The 12,085-nt window shown below is 40.7% G+C and overlaps 1 protein-coding gene across 1 annotated transcript in view; it reads right to left on the reverse strand.

The window, feature by feature from the left end:
• gfra1b (gdnf family receptor alpha 1b) overlaps window positions 1–8,745 on the reverse strand; it is a 30,400-nt gene extending 21,655 nt beyond the window's left edge. The window contains exons 1-3 of the mRNA XM_032502028.1: window positions 8,090–8,745; window positions 7,425–7,733; window positions 6,490–6,573 (exon numbers count right to left, since the gene is read on the reverse strand). Of these exons, the coding sequence (XP_032357919.1) occupies window positions 6,490–6,573; window positions 7,425–7,733; window positions 8,090–8,129 (433 nt within the window). The 5' untranslated portion in view covers window positions 8,130–8,745. The remainder of the gene's footprint in view (window positions 1–6,489; window positions 6,574–7,424; window positions 7,734–8,089) is intronic.
• Window positions 8,746–12,085: the final 3,340 nt, after the last annotated feature.

Here is a 12,085-nt window from a genome sequence, read left to right on the forward strand (position 1 = left end):
GAAAGGGAAGTTTGGGGTCTCCTGCCGGAGTTGCTGTCTCCGCGACCCGATACCGGAGAAGCGGATGAAGATGGATGGATGGAAGGAAGTCAAAGATGAATGACAACTGTGTTGCACCTGAGTTCAGCCATATTGCAAGCAGCAGTGGGTATATTATGTATATTTGATGTGTGGACAAAATCTCTAAACCTCTCTTGATTCTACAATTTATTTTGATTGTCCGCAAAATTAACCATACCAAATACTGATAACCACAACATAACTATATTGCAGAGCCTCTATATGCAATGGCCTAAAATCCTCTTCACAATGTATCACTGCCTTATTTAATCCTTTTAAACTAATACCTTTAATGTAGTGCCCTCTTCATCATTTCCCATAATAGAAAGAAAACAGCCGTGGTCAGGGCCCACTCCTTTATGGCACCCTGCCTTCTACCAGGCTTCTTGCCAGCATCACTAAATCCACGCCAGTGTCTCAGTATTTATGACCAGACTCGAGACCCATTTATTTAGTGCACCTATGTAATTAGCAAAATCTCACTTAGTTTGTACTGCACCAGCTATTTTCTTTTCTTCTTTATTTAATCCCCCAGTCTGTTATTCAAAATGCAGAAGGCAATTGTTTTTATTGTTCATTTCTCAGACTGTACCACCTAGTGTCATATAGTCTCTCCCCTGAGCTAGCAGCAACAGCCTGAAGTGTGTTAAAAAAAAGATGTAAACAGTAAACAACAAGTACCCCACATAATGTCCAGACTCCATCTGTAACTTGTAAACAAAATAAGACAATCAGCTATGAAACAAGCTATGAAAATACAGCATCTATGTTCTCTGCAAAGACAAACTAAAAAATTACCTGATTGATGCAACGTAATGACATCTCCCGCCCATATTTCACTGCAAAAAGCTGCTCCCTGCCTGGCTAAAGCTAAGACAGTATTATATAGTATATATTAACCAAGGCCAGGCCAGCTTAGCGGCGTCTTTCTCCCGTTGCGTCCTACTGTCTCTCGCCTCGCACCCTGTCCCCCCCCCCCCTACCTGCCTGTGCAGTGATTAGAGAGCAGAGAGGGGATGGGCTGCTCCTAGGTCGCAGAACAGAAAAAGGTTTGGCGGCCACACAAGTGAGAAATACCTCAAATGTTTGGCGTCTTTTCTACAGAAAGTCACCAGATATGTCCCTAGTCGTGCCGAGCTTCAGAGCTAAGGCGGGGCTACGGATTAGGTGTCCCTGAAGAACCCCGTATCTAACAGGATTTTCGCATTACGTTAGTTCCGCATAACATTAGTTAATTTGCACGCAAGTTTTATTTATTTTTATACTGTGTATTCTCTGCGTAAATTCATGTACCAAACGGTGACGCCTGTACCGTTTCTTTTCACTATGAATACATGAACTGTTCCACACCTAGTAAATTAATCTGTTCAAAATATTGGTTATCAGCTTCATTAACTATTAATAATCAATATCGGCCCTGAAAAACTAATATCGGTCAACCCTAGTTAAGATGACTCGACAATATACAATATAACGCTACATTGACTGCAGGATTTGGGAGTTAAAGCAGGTACGAGCCCAATGGTTGCACCTGTCGATTCAGTGCCTGAGTCAGATATGTGGATGAGGACCAGGCACACTTTTGCCTTCTGTTTTTCAGAAAACCAGTTATAGTCAGCTCAGCCAATTAAAAATATGTCTGTCTATGTATTGTCTCACCTTCAGCACCTTCCGAATAATATTACTTATATATTTTTGGGACTGGGGACTGTTTTTCTTCCTTCCTACTTTTAAGCATTAGCAGTTAAAACTATACACCTGTATATGTATGCACCTATACATCAATCAGAAAGATGTAAGGAAAGCCTGGGACACTGAGAGGATGTGTATGTCACTGTCAGTGTATGAATGGGTACAGGGTGATTTGTATGTAGATGACGGTCTCTATGCAACAGACATGCACACAGTAAGAATGATTGTGTGTGTGTGTACGTGTTGGTGCGAGTGGGTGCAGGGTGTGGTTAGCTGAGCTCACATCAAATAATTCCACGCCTGACCAAAAACATTAATTTGTGTCACTACAGCGTTTTATTTTCTTATCTCAAAGCCGTGATTAGCCCTTGCCCGCATCACCCATGGTTGCATATCCACTGTGATGATAGTATTTTCTCCATGACATTCTTGCCATGATCATTTGATCTCATATTATTTTTGTTTTGCATGATGTGGCAAAATAAAATTGTCAAAACACAGTGGCAAAGTAAGTTTCAGGTATGTTACACTTCACCATTTCATGTCATGTCCCCTCAACCCAAGAGTATTTACATTATGTCTTTTCACAATAAACTACTATCAGCACAAGCTGAAAATCGTGCTGGACTTGATATGAATTATTAATCGCCAGTTGTAAAATTTGCAATTCATTTTCTCATTTAAACACAGAGTCACGCACCAATAGCAGCAGGCTACCAGGCTGTGGGTGCTGGCCTGACCATTGGGAGCAATTTTGGGTTCAGGATCTTGCTTTTTTCATGTTGCTTTCTAAAATCATTGAATGCAATTTCTGTTGCAATACCATCATACACATTCAAATACTGCAACACTGTAAATGTGGCGTGTCATGTTAGAGGTGCCCATTCAACAACTTGGATTACCGTTTATTTAACAGATGTTGGTGTTATTGTGTCCACCCCTGGGTTCACAGTTTCCCATGGGTGCAGCCAACTTGAAGTGCTTAATGCACTGTTCAGATATCTCATGTTATATTATTATGCATTATGTTATGAAGAACTAAAACATCATAAGCCCGTTTATAAATGGAATAAGGTTAGTTTCACTTCATGTCACTAAATATTTTAATATTTAATCATGCAGCGTCTAAGTGAATTTCAGATTTATAATCCATGTGTCTGTTATTGGGTTACAAGCTCCGTCAGGCTAACTCAGTTGGAATAAATTTTGTTATTCTGCGGTCACAAAGGGGGTGATAGAAAACGGAGAAGTGTGTGAAAGGATATGATTCGCTGATATGGCTGAAAGCAGTCTTGTGTTAAAGGATCAGCAGATTAAAAATGTTTCTTCTACTCCGATGTTTAGCTGGGGCAGTTTGCTCATATACAGTATACAAAGTGCACAGGCAGGCCAGGGCCATTGGCAGAGGACAAAGAGTACAGATGAATGAATCAGTTGCTTCAGGCAACTAGGCCTTCTGAATTATTCTGGAGAGCTCTACAGTGGAAAATCATCATGCCGGGCTTCAACTCTTGTTCACCGGCTTGATTCTCTGTAAGACTGCTGATGAGCTACGAGGATAGACTGGGAGGAGAGGGGATAGGTACTGGGCTCAGTGGTAGGGCTAGTACATGTGAGATTACCTCTGCCAGAGTGGCTGCTTTCATGTAAATTGAGAAACTGGCTGGAGGGCTTTTTGAAAACTTCTGACGTTTATCACTCTAAAGGCAGATTGAAATTAGTTTATTCCCTTGCACATTCTTACATTATATACAGGAAGTGCGACTCCAAAGATGGGATGTAATCTGTTCTCATACCACTGGTTTCAGACTTGTTGAGGAAATTCAGAATCAGTTCATCTTGTCTCTGAAGAGTATTTTACTTAAACTGTAAGTTAAGAATGTGATTGTACAAGATATACCCTGCAGCAATTCTTGGTCTTCTTAGCTCTTGCTAGGGAATCACCTGAAGTTGTCTTTAGCTCAGTTGAATGTAGTAATTTGAGTTTCCCTTGTTAGTGGCCTCGAGTACCCTGGTAAATAATTTTTAAAGACATAAACAATGTGTACAGAAGCTGGTTTTCCTTTTTGCTAAGGGCAATTCTCCCATTGTCCCCCTTAATCTGCACAACAGCATTGTGTTACATCTCTGTAAGGCACTTATTCATTGATTTCTAAATGACGCAGCATTTAATTTCAGCTGTTTCTGGAGACTATATTCTGGCAGTTAATGGCTTGGATGTTACACCTTTTAGTTCAAATTAATATTGTTTTAAATACATCATAAATCTTTCTGCAGAAGCCATACATGATGAAATGTGACAACGAAGGTAGTACTCAAAACAGAAAGGAGTCCTACTACAGTAGAAGTTAAGTGGGAAACTATTTATGGTGTCTTTGTTAAGCCATACTCATAGCATGGCTCTATGGACAGCAATGCCAATCCCTTTTTTTTTTAATAAATAATTTGACTATTTGGCTAAAAGAGCTATTGGATGGATTGCCATGAAATCTGGTACACATGTTCATTGTTCTTGAAGGATTTATAATCACTTTGGTGATGCCAAATTACTTTTGGAATGACATTCCTATCAGCCTCAGCTGTACTGTGTTTAGTGCTAATTAGCAAATATTAGCACGCTAAATTAAGGTGGTGAACATACCAACATCAGCATGTTAGATTGTCATTGTGAGCATGCAAGCTTACCACCGTTGGCATTTAGCTCAAAACCCCAATGCCTAAATACAGCTTCGTAGAGCCGCTGGAATAGCTGTAGACTCTTGTTGATATCTTGTTGCTAGATATTTACATTTAGTAATGCCACTTATATGAAGATGACAAAACTTTGCAAAACACATACAGATTTAAATCTGTAACAACAAATCAACAACAGGATTGGAGGAAAGGTTTAAACAATTATATTTTGCTGAAACTTGAAATGAAAATGAACTAAATGTATAGTTTCAAACATTGATTTTAAGCCATTCAGAGTAGTGAGCATCAGGTTTTAGCAGTTTACCCATGGGATATCGTGGACCATTCTATGCTGCTCTCATGTGCGTTATTTTACACTGTGGATTGACTCAGGCCCTGCTTAGTAGTTGCACGCAGGAATGAGGTCACTTATGGCAAATGGATTCTTGATATCTAACCCATTAAGTGATTTCTTTTTTCTTAGAGCCTTTGGCTGTTTACACTGCTGTACATTAAACGGGCTACTCAGGTCCAGCTTCATCTGTGCATCTAGATTTATCTGCTCCCATACACATTGAGAATTCTTATAATATAGTAGCACCTAATAATGATAAAACACAAGTTAAACTGGCATGTCTTCAATATTATATAATATAAATTAGTGACTTTGATTGAAGAGCTCATTAGCAGCAGATCAGATTTTTGAATATATCTTAATAAAGATTAAAACATTTTGCATTTGTTCAGTGGGGTCTGCTGTCTCTTCTAAGCTACATCAAGCACATTATTTAATAAAAAAATTACCTGCAGATTTCATGCTGCTTTTTCATCTCCGCCTTTTAATAATCCTGGATTTGTTTTACAGTTTTAATAGTATTCCCATTATGTAAAAGCCACATGAATTCTTAACCACTTTTCCAATTTCTGTTTTCTTGCATTTCTTCTTAGCCTCGCATTGCTAGACCAATATTTGCACTATTCCAGCACTAGAGAGAAATGCAAACTCTAATAAATTTGTCTTTACTCTCTGTATGAAATACCGTTAGCCATTATGTCACTGCATGTGGAGCAGAGCCACTTTTATACACTAAGTGGATTCAATCACAGCGAGAGCCAGACAGTGAGGGAGAGCCAGAGAGGGAGAGAAAGAATCAAATGACCATTTTATTTTTATTCACTGAAATGGTAGCTGGCCAGTGCAGCAGACACCCTCCTCCAGCCAGAAAGCCCAACACTGAAGAGTGCCAGAGAGCGCTGCACTTGTCACAAACAGCTCTTGTTCTATCAGTGCGATTGAACGCAGACAGATGGTTAAGTGTGTGTGTGTGTGTGTGTGTGTGTGTGTGTGTGTGTGTGTGTGTGTGTGTGTGTGTGTGTGTGTGTGTGTGTGTGTGTGTGTGTGTGTGTGTGTGTGTGTGTGTGTGTGTGTGTGTGTGTGTGTGTGTGTGTGTGTGTGTGTGTGCGCGTGTGCGCGTGTGTGTGTGTGTGTGTGTTATTTAAATATGGGCCTGCCTAGGTCTATGCACCCAAGTCCACCTGCACTCCATTGACATTTGAGGACATGTATGGCATTTAGGTTCACAACAACAAACTGCAAGCAACATTTCTGCTTTCTTTTTTTGTAATCCAGGCATTTGGCCCTGCAGGCTCCTGGAGCTCGAAAAACACAGGCTTTACTCTAAAGGGATAACAAATTCAAAACTAGCACATAAATGCTACTCCCAGCAAAAGTACTGTGACAGTGGAAAAACATGCAAACCCCCTCATTATTGCTTTGAGAGCTGAAAGTGAAATATACTAAATGACTCTGTTTTGTATACGGTGGGTCACAGTGGCAGATAAAAGCTTTTGTGATGGATAATGGGTGTTGAAAGCTGCAGCCTGGAACCAGACAGCAATAGAAAAGAGTGGTTGTCAAATAGTGACAGATTTGTACTGGTGATGTGGTGACTTAAGCTGGATTTAAAGCACAACTGAAAAGTAATGGGTCTATGTATGCACTGACTTAACTTTGCACAATGTCCAACCCTAAGGGGTGTCAAAAACGTGAAAGACGCATCTTACCAGCTATGATGGGGGCCAGGCGGAAGATATCTGAGAGTCGGCTATTGACTGCTTCATATGGAGAGTACTCCAGCAAATCATTACCTGCATGGGAAAAAAATATTGTCAACAATATGAGCTGGAAAAGGTGTGTATCTATGTGTAAACATATGTTATGTATGTGTGGGTGGATGTTATTTAATACTCTTTAACATATCAATTATACTAAATGGGTAATTGGGTTATCCCTGTTAATTAGTTATTTAATTATTATTTTGTAAATAATAGGTTATGTCGTTAAACCGAAGTAATGAGCGAGGCTGAGCTTAGATTTACTTTGTTAGAAGTGCAATAATCTATCTCAGAAATGTATAAAGGTTCCATTGGTAGCCCGCTGCCTTTGAGAAAATGAAAGCTCAGATAGGCCAAAATGGAATCTTTCTCCTTATGAGGTCATAAGGGGCACGGTTACCTCCCCTTTCTCTGCTTTGCCTGCCCAGAGTATTTGTCCTGCCCATGAGAGAGAGAGAGAGAACCATCATGGCTTTCAAACAAGCAAAGTGGCAGTTGGTCAAGGCCACACCCACCCCCCAACAGCTGCCCCTTTGGACATTTGGACATATATAGTATACTCCACTGCATATACAGTATCTGACCATTTTTTTTGCCATTTCAGATTTCACAAGCAAAGCATTCAGTATGATAAGCTTATAACAATACTGCATTACAGATTAAACTACCTACAAGTTGTAAAATAGTTCCACTTGAAGCTACAGCATTGAAATACTGCTTAATACACAATCATCCTTAATAATTATCCAATAGAAAATAGCAATGGCAGGACAGGGGCCATTCTGCCTGCATTGCTTTTTTGCTTGAGAAGTAGCCTACATGTCACTTTTTTTTTATAGTAAGCTCAATCAGTCAAATAACAAATATTAGTTTGCTCCGCATACCCTGTAAACTCTGAAATATGCTCCAAAAGATCCGGAGACAGTTCTTCTCCTTCTTCATGCCTCTTCTACACCTGCAGTTATTGAGGGTGCTCTGCTTCATGGCATCTATAGCGCTACGGCACTCGCCCTGCGCCTCCGTACCGGTGACCGCGCCGAAGTTGTTTTCCCTGCCCGCCACACACTGCCTCATCGTCCGGTACTTGGTGCTGCAGCTGTACTCCTTCAGACATTGTTCACTGGCCTTTACGCAGTCCGGCCGGGCGGGCCGGGAGGACGAGCTGCCCTCAGCCTTCAAGGTGAACACTGAGTCTGGGAGTTACAAGAAGGAAGTCAGAGAGATTTGTGCGCACGATGTGAACTAATTTGTTGATTGTTCTACACACAACAGGCTAATCGATCAGTCAATTAACGGTTTTTTTGGAGAGTGGGCTACTATACTTTACACAAAGATGCACTACGCATTGCATTAGACAAACTTTCTGCAATCATTGTGCCTCAACAATCAGAACAGATCCAACAAATAAGCATCTGTTTTTGCCGTTTTTATTCCTCAATCCCAATGTGTGCGTGTATTGAGTTGAAATGCAAAAGGAACGTGAGCCTTTTTAAAAAGACTATCTATTGTAGTCGAAACACAGAAATCAACAGATGCATGCGTGACTTACCCGGGAAGGACAATATCATGACAAAAGTTGTTAAAATCATTGCGTTTCAGAAGACTTCGTAGCCTAAGGTTTATAGACGTGTTTCGGGATTAAAATAAACTTGTCAAACTGATCCAATTTTCTTCGGGTTGCACATAATGTGGGTTCAGGTGATGATGCATCCTGTAGATCCAACAGTGAGAATCCGAACTCTCGACCCTGGTCCAGCGGCTAAAACCACATCTTGTAAATCTGCCGGAGTTTCGGACGATTGAAAAGAACAAGTGAGACACAGAGAGACGCGCCGATGGTAGACCATTTCCACTTCACTCTGCTCCCATCTACTCTCCTCTTGGTCTCGTTTGATTCCACACAGGAGCTGCCAGAGGGTTGGAGGACCAAACTTTACAGCCGCGACCGAAATGAGTCAGGAATTCGCAGTACAACTCTAAACCGTAATCAGTCCAACATCATAAAGGAATTAATTCAACTTTTAACGCCCATCAGTGCCCTGGACGGCCAGTGTTTACATCCCCAACATCAGGAACAATCGAGACCGTTTCGCAGGTGCGATGGCAAAACAACCCCGTTTGATCCGGACTGTCCTCCCTCTGATGACAAACTGAGAGGCTCGGGATGCGAGGCGTGAGGGCGTGACGTCACGCGATATGCTCACAATAACCTTAATAAACACATTAACAGCCTCAATTTCCATCAGCCTGCTAAGACAGTCCAAACTAACTGATGGCCAGCAGCGACCCTGTTACATCTGTAAGAACATTTTATCTGGATTAGGTTTACTTATTAACTCTGTGGAAAATCAACATTTATACCAGCCCTTTATATATTTATGTAACCTGCAGGCTTGCATAACACCAGAACCTAACATATTTAAAGTATATTTCCTATCGAATAGTTAAATCGCAGCAATTTAAAAATGTCTCAGTATTTCATTGAAGGCAGTTTACAGTAAGTTTTTGTCCTCTCAGCTCAGCTCTTATAGAAACTAGCCTGCAGCACTTTAAACTGAGAGAGTGGTTAGCATTGTGGTTTTTTTTGTAGGATGTTTAAAAGTTTCAAGGTATTTTTAGTCCCTCAAAATGAAAGTGGTACAAAGTGGAATTGGGCAGAAAAAAAAATCATTTTGCTTCCTTATCTGAAATTGTAGTTACCATATAAATTGTGATGACTGAAAACTTTTTCTATCAAAGTTTGTTTTTCTGCACTGAAAAAAGGTTTTGAAAATGAGGGGAGAAATGGGACGTAGCACTCAAGAATTTACTGGGTATAGAATTTTGGGAGCTTGCAGCTTGCAGGAGCCAATATAAATTTGTGGGCAACCTCCCCTGAAAAAAAGACCACCAGCGCTAATATGAAAATAAATAAAACATCAACCTTAAAGCTGCAGTGAGTAGAAAAACCCCCAGCAGAATTTAAAGTAGAGTGAGACCTCTTCCTGCAGCTCTACCACTTCCCTCTCTGTCTATCGGGCATATGCATGTAGAACAGAACGCTGTCTCTCTGAAATGACCTGCGATTGGCCAAAGTCTCCCGTGATGGCTATCACTTTCTGGAGCCTAAACACAGAGTGGCGGAGGTGCAGAAGTTAGTTTTCTCTCAGACCACTTGAATTACAATATGCTGAAAGGTTATAATTTTTTGAATTGACGCAGAATGACGGCAAAAATAAACTACCTACTGCAGCTTTAAGGGGAAAAGACTAGAGGCCCACCACACACAGCAAATGCCATACACAACATTTAATGAACAAAACTGATCAAAATACAAGATGCGTCAGGATCTGTGTGGCTTAATCAATAAAAAAATAAATGCTGTATTGTCATGCTGTCAGATTTACAGAACATAGCCCTTTCAGTGCCAAACCACCTTTCACTCATTAATAATGTGCTTCATTCTGTTTGGTTCGCCCAGGCCACTCTGATGCCCCCAAACAGCACCCACACTGACTTTCTTGTCTAAAAACCAAAGAGTAATAGAAACAGTACAGTTATCTTAGGTTCAAGCACAGGTTCTCTTTTTTATATTGTAGAGAGGAGATGAGCAACTGCAGCCATGTAGCTGTCTTCTGAATATTAAATAAATAAAACTGATCCTTTAAGAAGAGAGTCAGTTCAGTGAGAGATTGTTTTGGTTTTGCCTGGGGATATTGTGTAGTTTGTAATTACCACTAAAATATCTTATGATAATATACATTCTTTTGTAATGTAAAAGAGTTGGAAAAAAAATTATAGTATAAGTATTATTGATTTTTTTGCTTCAAAATTCAAACATCTAATACTGCATATGAATAGCCTGTATAAAGGAAGAGGCTATCAGACAGAGTTTGCCAGCAAATTGAATCGATTTGAGCCTGACTGATTAATCAATTGTGAGTGCCCAGTGGATTACGTTGGTATCATAATAAAAACTCATCCGACTAGATGTAATTCATGTCACATTCCCCAACCTAAGTAAAAGGCAGGCAGTAAAGACATTGATTTGTCTAGTTATTGTGTCGAGACTGATGCAAAGATGAGAAGGCTCACAAAAACTAGAAAGTAAGAGTTGCGTGTGCAATCTATATTCAGTTGTCCTTTTAATAAAGTGTTTAAAAGTGATCAGATGGCCCTCTGTAAATGCACTGGGCTGCAATACAATGTACATTGAGGGGAAAAAAGTATTTGATCCCCTGCTGATTTTGTACATTTGCCCACTGACAAAGAAATGATCAGTCTATAATTTTAATGGTAGATTTGTTTGAACAGTGAGAGACAGAATAACAACAACAACAAAATCCAGAAAAACGCATGTTAAAAATGTTAAAAATTGATTTGCATTTTAATGAGGGAAATATGTATTTGTCCCCTCTGCAAAACATGACTTAGTACTTGGTGGCAAAACCCTTGTTAGCAAAACAGGTCAGATGTTTCTTGTAGTTGGCCACCAGGTTTGCACACATGTCAGGAGTGATTTTGTCCGACTCTTCTTTGCAGATCTTCTCCAAGTCATTAAGGTTTTGAAGCTGACGTTTGGCAACTCAGACCTTCAGCTCCCTCCACAGATTTTCTATGGAATTAAGGTCTGGAGACTGGCTAGGCCAGTCCAGGTCCATAACGTGCTTCTTCTTGAGCCACTCCTTTGTTGCCTTGGACGTGTGTTTTGGGTCATAGTTATGCTGGAATACCCATCCACAACCCATTTTCAATGCCCTGGCTGAGGGAAGGCGGTTCTCACCCAAGACTTGACAACGCATGGCCCCGTCCATCGTCCCTTTGATGCGGTGAAGTTGTCCTGTCCCCTTAGCAGAAAAGCACCCCAAAAGCACAAAGTTTCCATCTCCATGTTAGACGGTGGGGATGGTGTTCTCGGGGTCATAGGCAGCATTCCTCCTCCTCCAAACACAGTTCAGTTGATGCCAAAGAGCTCTATTTTGGTCTCATCTGACCACAACACTTTCACCCAGTTGTCCTCAGAATCATCCAGATCTTCACTGGCAAACTTCAGACGGGCATGCATGTGCTTTGTTGAGCAGAGGGACTTTGCGGGCGCTGCAGGATTTCAGTCCTTCACTGCGTAGTGTGTTACCAATTGTTTTCTTGGTGACTATTGTCCCAGCTGCCTTGAGATCATTAACAAAATCCTCCCTTGTAGTTCTGGGATGATTCCTCACTGTTTTCATGATCTTTGCAACTCTACGAGGTGAGATCTTGCATGGAGCCAGGCCGAGGGAGATTGACAGTTCTTTTGTGTTTCTTCCATTTGTGAATAATCGCACTGTTATCACCTTCTCACCAAGCTGCTTTGCAATGGTTTTGTAGCCCATTCCAGACTTGTAGGTCTACAATCTTGTCCCTGAAATCCTTGGAGAGCTTTTTGGCCATGGCCATGGTGGAGAGTTTGGAACATGATTGATTGATTGCTTCTGTGGTAGGTGTCTTTTTATACATGTAACAAAATGAGATTAGGAGCAATCCCTTTCAGAGTGTACTCCTAATCTCAGCTCGTTACCTGTATAAA

Source organism: Etheostoma spectabile, chromosome 21, assembly GCF_008692095.1.
Source record: "Etheostoma spectabile isolate EspeVRDwgs_2016 chromosome 21, UIUC_Espe_1.0, whole genome shotgun sequence".
Taxonomy (NCBI): domain Eukaryota; kingdom Metazoa; phylum Chordata; class Actinopteri; order Perciformes; family Percidae; genus Etheostoma; species Etheostoma spectabile.